The following is a 9,833-nucleotide window of genomic DNA, read 5'->3' as shown; positions in this document are numbered from 1 at the left end:
GAGCGGCCCAAGAAATGGCAAATAAATAAATAAATAAATAAATAAGTCCAAACTCCTTAACATGGCACTGACGTCTCTCTCTGAAATGGCTTACCTTCTCCTGGGACATATCTCTCACATCAACTTGCCTTTTACACTTCACATTCCAGGAACAGCAAACTGCTTAGGATTTCAGGACCTTTTAAAAAATTTTTATTTATTTATTTATTTTGTCTTTTTAGAGTCACGTGTGTGGCATATGGAAGTTCCCAGGCTGGGGCTGGAATTGGAGCGGTAGCCACCGGCCTACACCACAGCCACAGCAACACGGGATCCGAGTCGCCTCTGCAATCCACACCACAGCTCAAGGAAACACTTGATCCTTAACACTTGATCAAACCTGGATCCTCATGGATACTAGTCAGGTTTATTACCACTAAGGCATGCCGGGAACTCCTTAAATTTTTTTTTAAACTATACCCCCTGGAATGTGAAAATTCCAGGGCCAGGGATGGAACCTACCCCACAACAGAGACCCCAGTCTCCCTGCAATGCCAGATCCTTAACTCACTGCTCCCTCTTTCTTGCTTTATCCACAACATGTTCTTCAAAACTTTTTGATGTCATCTCTTTTTGAACATGCTCTCGTCCCTCTGCCATTTCACCATCCCCACATGCTCTCCCCCAAACCACCTCTTTTACTTAGAGCAGTGGTTCTCAAGTATGTTCATCTTAAAAGCCCTTTACATTCCTAAATTATTTTATTATTATTATTTTTTTTTTTCACGTCAGACGGGTAATGTGCCGATGTCGTAACAAGGTTTGAGGGAGGCACATATCACGCAGGTGCGTGAACACCCAATCATCATGCTTATGAACTACAAAAGGATCTACATTCCTAAATTATTAAGGACCCCAAGAATTTTTGTTTATATAATTATATCTATTGACAGTTACCAGATTAGAAATTTAAATTGTGAAATGTTTACTAAATCCATTACCTGTTAAAATGTGTAGCATTTTAAAATGAAAAATAACTATTTAAATATTAAAAATAATGAGAAGGGTGGCCTTGCTATATTTTCTTTTGGAAATCCCTCTAATATCTGACAATGAAAGAGAGCTGGATTTTTTTTTTTTTTTTTTTGTCTTTTTGCCATTTCTTGGGCCGCTCTCGCGGCATATGGAGGTTCCCAGGCTAGGGTCGAATCGGAGCTGTAGCCACCGGCCTATGCCAGAGCCACAGCAGCGCGGGATCCGAGCCGCTTCTGTGACCTACACCACAGGTCACGGCCACGCCGGATCGTTAACCCACTAAGCAAAGCCAGAGATCGAACCCGCAACCTCACGTGTTCCTGGTTGGATTCGTTAACCTCTGCGCCACGACGGACACTCCGTGGATTTTCATTTTTTTTTAATTAATTAAGTGGAGTTCCCGAAGCGGCACCGTGGAAGCCAATGCGCCTAGTAACCATGAAGTGGCGGATTGGATCCCTGGCCTCGCTCAGCGAGCTAAGGATCCAGCTTTGCCGTGAGCGGTGGTGTAGGTCGCAGACTCGGCTGGGAGCTGGCGTTGCTGTGGCTGTGGTGTAGGCCGGCAGCTACAGCTGCGATTGGACCCCTAGCCTGGGAACCTTCTTACGCTGCTGCGGGCGCGGACCTAAAAAGACAAAAACAACAACAAAATAAATAAAATTAATTAACTAATGAAAAATTTTTGGTCACACCCAGAGCATGTGGAAGTTCTCAGGCCAGGGATGGAGCCCTTCCCACAGCAACGACAGGCTGGCTCCTTAACCCACACCACCGCCAGGGAAATTCCAAGACAGCTGGATTTTCATATTTCCACATTTAATCTGTTGTGTTATCGCACAGCATGTAGCCTCTGGAAAGTTCCACTGTATGCTAATGAGAGGACAAGAATGAAACGAGCAACAGTATTATAAAATTTATTCCTTTTTCCTGCTTAGAAAGAGTCTCACAAGCACATATCCAAGAACCCACACCCCGGAATCCAGGGCCTACGGAAGACCTCGTTTGTTTACATGTTGACCTCCATATAAGAATGTAAAATCCCCTTTTTGTGTTCCCAGGAAACACTCAAGAATGGGAGGGGTAATGTTATCTTTGGCTAATGTCAGCTTTACTTCCGATCATCTTTAGGGTGCTGAGGTTTAAAAGTGAGAACAGCAGGGGGCACCCGGATTTGAACCGGGGACCTCTTGACCTGCAGTCAAATGCTCTACCCCTGAGCTATACCCCCTCTGCTGGGAACTGGGAGATTACAGCTTATTTGTAGTAATTTATTGACCAGCTATTGCCTTTTGCAGTTAACAATAGTTTCACATCTATGATCAATTGTTGGAGGCTTCTCTCTGCCTGCAACCTGAACTGCCTTGGATCCCCAGCAGGCGATTTGCCCACAAGGGAAAGTGCTTCCCTTGTCCTTTTCAAGACCCTCTCTGCTCTTAAACCGGATGTGCCCCTGGAGTCTCCATTCTCTCCAGCATCTTCCATCAATTCCACTCACTTGACACCTTCAAAGATCCAAAGTTTTCCCTAGACTGGAAAATTCTCCCTTTAGCTGTGACCGCTTGACCTTTTCTTCTTTCTCACTACCAATTTTTAAGAAAGACTGTGACTTCATTGGTGTCATTATCAAGTGATCTCCAAAATTCTGCTACCCTTTGCCTTACTTTCTGGACCATCAGGTACGTATCTTGTTTCCGACTAGACTGTAAGTTCCTTGAGGACAGGGATCGTGTTGCCTTCCTTTTTGTATTTCCCACAGTAGCTGGCACAGTAGTACCTGGTTCACTCTAAGCCCTAGGTTGTAGCTACCAGCCAAACCATCATCCTAATTAAACTCAACTATGGCATTACACCAAGCCTGCCGCTAAGTAGCAGAATGTTGTTGGAAGAGCTTAAGGGGGTGTCACTCCACCAATCTCAAACAGGCTCTCTATTATTCCTCCATTCTGGCTCTCTAGGTTCACTTCCTCACTCTCTAAAATGATGATATCACACCCTTTCTCCAGCTTCAAACCTTCCACACCTTATCTTTCTCCTCGGAGAGGGCTGAAGAGCTGGCCTCATCCTTTTTGGAGAAAATCAGAATCAGTCAGAAGCAGAGTTGTGCTGATAAATGGCCAAAATCTGGCTCCAGGGGACCTGATGTGTAGCATTCGCCAATCCCAATAGTGCCCATTCACCTCCCTGCTAATTTCAAGTGAAGTCAACTGGCTTTATGAATTCCTGAAAATGTAACAGTTGGTTCTCACAAGCCATTATGGGCCAAATCTAGCACACTTCTCTGATCACCTCTTTCACCAGCTACTAACTGTACACTAACAACTCCCCAAATAGTATTTCCAACCCAGACAGTTCCCTGAATTTTGGAATTAACTGGATCTCCAGCTGCATACATAACATCTCTTAAATGTCTATAGGGCACCTTAAACTTAAAATGACGACCTCATACTAGAATGTGAAATCTTTGCGAATAGGGGGCTGTACCAATTTTCTGTGTCAGAGTTTAAAAGAAATGCTCAAGGTTGGTTTTTTTTTTTTCTTTTTTTTCTTTCTTTCTAAACTTACTCCTTTATCAGTGTTCTTTATCTCAGGAAACCACCACATCCACCCCCATAGTGAAGACAAAAAAAGAAGAGTCATACTTTATTTCAGTTTTGTCTTTTTAGGGTTGCACCCAGGCCTGTGGAGGGTTCCAGGCTAGGAGTCCAATCGGAGCCACAGCTGCCAGCTGTGCCACCACAGCCACAGCAACACAATGTCCAAGCTGCATCTGCAACCTACACCGCAGTTCATGGCAATGCCAGAGCCTGAACCAACTGAGTGAGGCCAAGGATCAAACCTGAGTTCTCAGGGCTCCTAGTCCGGTTCGTTACCACTGAGGTACAAGGGAAACTCCAACAAGAGTCATACTTTAAAAAAAATTTTTTTGTGTGTAAATTTTATTGAAGCATAGTTGATTTACCATGTTGTGTTAATTTCAGGTGTATTGCAAAATAACTCAGTTGTACACATGTATATTCTTTTTCATAGTCATTTCCATTATGATGTATTATAGGGTATTGAATATAGTTCCCTGTGCTCTACGTCAGACCTTGTTTATCCATTCTCTGTGCAAGAGGTTGCGTCTGCTAATCCCAAACTTCCAATTCATCCCCCCTCCCCCCACGCCCTTGGCAACCACGAATCTGTTCTTCATGTTTGAGTCTGCTTCTGTTTTGTAGATAAGTTCACTAGTGTTGTATTTAAGATTCCACATGTAAGTGGTATCATACGGTATTTGTCTTTCTCTTTCTGACTTACTTCACTTAACATGCTCATCTCTAGGTCCATCTGTGTTGCTGCAAATGGCATTATCTCATTCTTTTTTAAGGCTAAGTAGTACTCCATTGTATGTGTGTATCTATACCACATCTTTTTTATCCATTCATCTGTCAGTGGACATTTATATCGTTTCCACATACTGGCTATTATAGATAGTGCTGCTATGAACATAGGGGTGCATGTATCTTTTGGAATTATAGTTTTGTTCACATACATGACCAAGAGTGGGACTGCTGGATCATATGGCCATACTATTTTTAGTTTTTTGGGGAACCTCCATACTATTCTCCTTAGTGGGTGCACTAATTTACATTTCCAAGGAGAGTACCTTTAAGTAGAGTCATTCTTTAGTCTTCTCTTTCCCTCATCTTCCTCAAGCCATCCAATGTACAGCAAGGACATGGCTCCCCTGCCATGGTCAGTCTGGATGCCTGCACTCTGCTCTAGCTCTGTGGTTCCCACTGTGATGAGCTAAACAATGGCCCTCCAAATACATCCATGTCCCAGTGCTCCTGTGAATATATTACCTTACATGATAAAAGTCCCTTTCTAGTTGTGTTTAAATTAAGGGTCTTGAACTGGGGAGATTATCCTGGATTATCCAGGCAATCAGAAGAATATTTATAGAAGGGAAGCGAGAGGATCAGAATCAGAGACTGAGAGAAGATGGAAGGATGGAAGCAGAGATCAGAACATGAGGGGCTGCAGCCCAGGCTTTGAAGATGGAGGAAGGGGCCATGAGCCAAGAAATGTATGTGGCCTATACGAAGCTACAAAAGTCAAGGAAACTGGTTTTTCCCTAAAGCCTCCAGGAAGAATGGAGGCATGTCAGCACTTTGCTTTTAGTCCCGTAAAATTGGTTTTCGGAATTCTAACCTCAGGAACTGTAAGATAATACGCTTATGTTGTTTGAAGCAAATAAGTTTGTGGTAATTTGTTACAGCAGCAACAGGAAACTAATACACCACTGTAACTTCAGACACCACCACCATCTCTCACCTGTGCTATTGCTGTAGAATGCTACCTATCTTTTTTCAAATTTTATTATAGCCACTCCTTTGTGTGTGTGTGTGTGTGTGTGGTAAGAACACCTAACACTAGATCTATCCCCTTAACAGATTTTTAAGTGTACAATACAATATTGTTAACTCTAGGCACAATGTTTATTTATTTATTTAGGCTGCCCTCCTGGCATGCAGAAGTTCCTGTGCCAGGGATCCAACCTATAAAAAGCATGCAAACACCAACTTGAACCAACATCTCCACGGAGCTCCTTTCCCTGGCGATACTCTCTAGTATATGGAACAACTACTGTGTGCCCCACTCCAAGTGCAGAACATACTTTCAGTAGAAAGACTCACTCTCTCATTTTGAACTCTTTCTCACTAAGTTTAAAATCTAGCGGAGGCAAAACAGAAACAAGGGCACAAATGAATAAATCAGGAAATGCCCAGTAGTGATACAAGAAATGATTAAAATAAAATAAAAAAAATAAGATGATGTGTTAGGGAGGTACGAGGGGGAAATTTCAAGGTGGGTAGTCATGGAAAATCTTTCTTTGCAGGTGATTTTGGAGTGAAGACCCCAATGACATGAAAGCGACAGCCATGGTGTGTTAGGAAATAAACCTAGAAAAGGCAGATTGGTACCTAAGTTCACAGGTTTTCAAAATTCCATGTTTTTATTTTCATTTAATTCCCCATTATTAGTAAATCCAATACCATATAGCAGGAAGAAACTAATTTTGAGCAAATAGTTTTCAGAATGAAAAATGTGGAGTCCATGTAGAAACGATTTACCAACACTGCACCAGCAGAGGGGGTATAGCTCAGTGGTAGAGCATTTGACTGCAGATCAAGAGGTCCCCGGTTCAAATCCGGGTGCCCCCTCACCTGCTTCCTCCTTTTTTTCACAGCCGCCAAGGTTAACTCAGCATGGCAGGAAAAGCTTGAGGTTTCTAAAATCCAAAACTCCGTTGAAGGTTTTCTTGCACCCATTTAATTTTCTCTCTTCAGACGTTCCCGGTCCCTGAGGAGTTAGCAATACCCTAGAGGTCGCACAGGGTGTCTCTACGTCGCAGAAGCTGCGCGTCTGCCGGGACTCGGTGGCGAGAGGCCCAAGTTTCCTCAGGCAGAAAGAAGGCTGAGATCCTGCCCATCTCGGAGACTTGGAGGCGAGCTGATTTAATGTTAATTATAGCTTCTTTTGGGGGAGAAATGGAGTGCCGGGGCAGGCGAATATTATTTCACCTAGTTTATGTTCTGACCAGGAAGACTAGAGCAGAATCCACGCTGGGCAGGTTTATACAGTGGCAAAGTTTAACAAGACACAGCATAGATGTAAGAAAAAAGGTGAAAAGTAGGAGCTCCTTTAGATTAGCTCAAAGGCAGGTCTTTGGCCTGATGAATCTGCAGGGGATGAGTTTGAAGCCTAGCGTCCAGGAAAGGGGTGAAAAACGAGTTATTTCTCTGAATGGCAGCTCTGCTTCATCTCCCATGTCTAGCTCGGCGACACATCTCACAGTAAAGGGAGCCGTGGGGGAAAAAATGAGTTCAAGCTGCATTCCCCTGGGGCCCCGAGGGATGACACAACCAAATTCCGAGTTTAAAATATCACAACTGCCCCCTGACTCAAGAAGCATGCCTCTCTCTCTATCCTTTCTTTTTCCTTTTTTTGGGCAAAACCTAGTCGAGGGAGATGCCCTTGCTCCCTTCATACTTATAGTTTTCTTCCCACCCAACAAGGATGCTGTCAGGCAACCAACAGATATCTGTCTCCATCTTTAGGTTATGAAACTGGAGGGCCCTGTATTACTGTTTCAGTGGGTTCTTGAAGTGCGGTCCCTCAGCATCAGCATCTCCTGGGAACTTGATCAAAATGCAAATTCATTCTGGGGGTGGAGGTCCCATTCCAGGCCTACTGAATTAGAAACTGGGGCGGGGGGCAGTTTTCAATAAGCTCTCCAGGTAATTCTGACACACGCTCAAGTATGAGAACCACGACTTTAGTTTTATATCAGTTTACATCGGGATGTACCTTTGTAAACTAAAATGAGCTTTGGGGTTGGCATGGGCCATTTTAGTGTTCTCTAAGGGCTTTCATTCTGCTGGTGCCATGAGCAATAGGGAAAGATAAACAGGGCTAGCGCCATGTCGACGGTAATAAAGAAAGTTGAAGTTGGAGACAATCTGCGCCTGTGGGTTTCCTTCCCTTGACCCTGACCCCTACCCCAACTCGCACACCAACTTGGAGGGAGTCGTCTTGTCTCCTAAATCAGGGCCTGTAACTGACACAACTGAGGCTGCCGGCCGTGGCCAAAGAAATCCAGACTCCTCTAACGCTGGAATGGGTGCCTGCAGCTTTTCTACCTCGTTTTGCCCGTGTATCCACCCCCGTTCCTGCTGAGTACAAAGTAAAACCGAAAGCTTTCCCCTATCGTTGTAAAATGAGGAAGGGATTTTCAAACACCATTCTTCTGTTTTCTTTAACACCTAGGACCCAAGGTTAAAATGTGATTTCGCCAACGGAAGAGTTACATAAATTTTGTAAGTTTGGCAAAACCGCCGAGGGGGCACCCGGACTTGAACCAGGGACCTCTTGATCTGCAGTCAAATGCTCTACCACTGAGCTATACCCCCGCGCCGCGTTACTGTCTGGGGACGGCTCCTTTGGGTGTTAAAACACTGCTACACCAAAGGCGGAGCGCAAGGATTAGGAACGAAAGAGGAAAAAGGGCCCAGTGGAAAGCAGAAGGTCCCCAGATCCGCTGAACCACCGCAAAGCTGTACGGCAGAGGCCTCGGGAGGGAAGAACTAGCCCGGGTTGCAAGGCGCTGAGTCCTGGCGGGAGGGACGGGTTCCGCCCTGCAAATGTGGGAAAGGATGTTGCGCCGGGAGGCTAACAGGGGCGGTGAAGTGGGGCTCCCGTTCGGTCCGCAGGTTCTCGCCAGGTACCGGCGGGTTACAAAGGAAGCCCCCAAATCTGGCGGATCTGGTTGGGCGTTCGAGAGTGTTCGAACCCCACTCTCGACAGGTCAAGGGGTCTGCCCGCCTACCGCAGCCCAGGCGCGCAGATGTACGGCCAGACCGGCTCCGCGCCGCCTCCAGCTCCGGAAAGGCCCTGGGCAAGGTTGTCCGCGCCAGATCCTCGGGCGCGTAGCTCCGGGGCACCTTCAGCTTTGGAGCGCACCTAGGCGCGCGCGCCGGGTCCCGCAGTCCTCCCCGGAATCCACCCCCGCGCAGCCCCACGTCGCTCGGGGAGCGCGCCTCTCCGCGCGCGCCCCTGCCCGCGCCCGCGGCGCGTCCCCGCCCCGGTACAGCCCCTCCTCCCCGCTGTGTTTATTAGGGGAAGGAGGGCGGAGGCGGAGGCCAGTTCCCTAGCTCCAGCCGCCGTCGCCGTCGCCTGTGCAGTTGCAGCCGCCGCCGCCTCCCGCCAGCTCGCTCCGGGGAAAGAGAACGCGCGCGAGCTCGGGCGTCCCCGCCCCAGCCTTTCCCGGAGTCATGAATCCCAACTGCGCCCGGTGCGGCAAGATCGTGTACCCCACGGAGAAGGTGAACTGTCTGGATAAGGTGAGCCCGGGACTGGGAGACGCGACTCTGCAATCTCCGAGCTGTGCTCCATTTCCAGGGAGGAGAGAGGGGCCCGGTCTACGCCGCCTCATCCCCGCGAACCTGGGAGGAGGGAGGGAGGGCGGTGTCATGGGGTGTGGGGACAGACCCCAGTCTGGAAACCAGGAATCTGAGGCGAGGCAAGGAGTCTACGCGTGGCGGGCAGCCACTACGGGAGGCCACTACTGGAGAAGAGTGGGTTCTGTGCCCCGGGCTTGGGAGGACGCGAATGGAGTAGGGAAGTCAGGCCCCGCGGTGGGGGTGGGGGTGGGGGGAGCGGGGGAAGGTTAGGGGTGCAGCCCCGCCCCCTAGGGCCGGGAGAGTGAGAGCAGACGGCCGCTCCCTCTCCCCGCCGCGCCGAGCGCCAAGTAGGCGGAAGCGCGGGGCGCTGGGGGAGGGGGCGGCGGGGGGGCGGGGCAGAGGTTGGGGAGCCCAGCGAACCCGTGGGCTCTGGCCGCGTCTGGCCGGGCTTCCTGGCCTGGAGACTGCGGGGCGGGGGCTCTCAGCCGGCGAGTGTTGCATCTGGTGAACTGGGCTTCGGATACGACCCGAGCCACACTGAGAGACCCCTTTTTTTTTGGATGACCTGCAGCCCCCCGCCCCTGGTGGTTCCATGGTTAATGAACTAGCAGACGTCCTCCATGGCCTCCCAGCCCCCACCTCAAATACACGCCAACTCCCGCGCTAGGCGGCCCAGCCGGACTGGGGCGGGGTCCGGTGCTGGAGTAGGGTGGGTGGGGGGGTTGCTTCGCAGAGACCTCCTGAAATTGTGCTCAGTGACTGAGTCCAGCTAGTAGAACAAAGAGCTAACTTTTCAAAGCAGGTTTCCCCGATGGAGGGTGGGGTTGGCTGAGTTCAGGGGAAGCTAAGAAAGGAGGGGGGAGGTGTTAGAAG

At 48.3% G+C, this 9,833-nt stretch overlaps 1 protein-coding gene and 3 non-coding genes across 4 annotated transcripts in view; 2 read left to right on the top strand and 2 right to left on the bottom strand.

Moving 5' to 3' along the window:
• Window positions 2,171-2,242, bottom strand: TRNAC-GCA. The gene has a single exon. It is a non-coding gene; the product is annotated as a tRNA-Cys (tRNA).
• TRNAC-GCA lies at window positions 6,150-6,221 on the top strand. The gene has a single exon. It is a non-coding gene; the product is annotated as a tRNA-Cys (tRNA).
• Window positions 7,899-7,970, bottom strand: TRNAC-GCA. The gene has a single exon. It is a non-coding gene; the product is annotated as a tRNA-Cys (tRNA).
• LASP1 (LIM and SH3 protein 1) overlaps window positions 8,677-9,833 on the top strand; it is a 44,504-nt gene continuing 43,347 nt past the window's right edge. Inside the window, exon 1 of the mRNA XM_021067060.1 lies at window positions 8,677-8,900. Coding sequence (XP_020922719.1) covers window positions 8,832-8,900 — 69 coding nt within the window. The 5' untranslated portion in view covers window positions 8,677-8,831. The remainder of the gene's footprint in view (window positions 8,901-9,833) is intronic.

Source organism: Sus scrofa, chromosome 12 (genome assembly GCF_000003025.6).
Source record: "Sus scrofa isolate TJ Tabasco breed Duroc chromosome 12, Sscrofa11.1, whole genome shotgun sequence".
Lineage (NCBI taxonomy): Eukaryota > Metazoa > Chordata > Mammalia > Artiodactyla > Suidae > Sus > Sus scrofa.
Note: the sequence above shows the minus strand (reverse complement) of the source record. Positions and strands in the feature narration are given on the sequence as shown.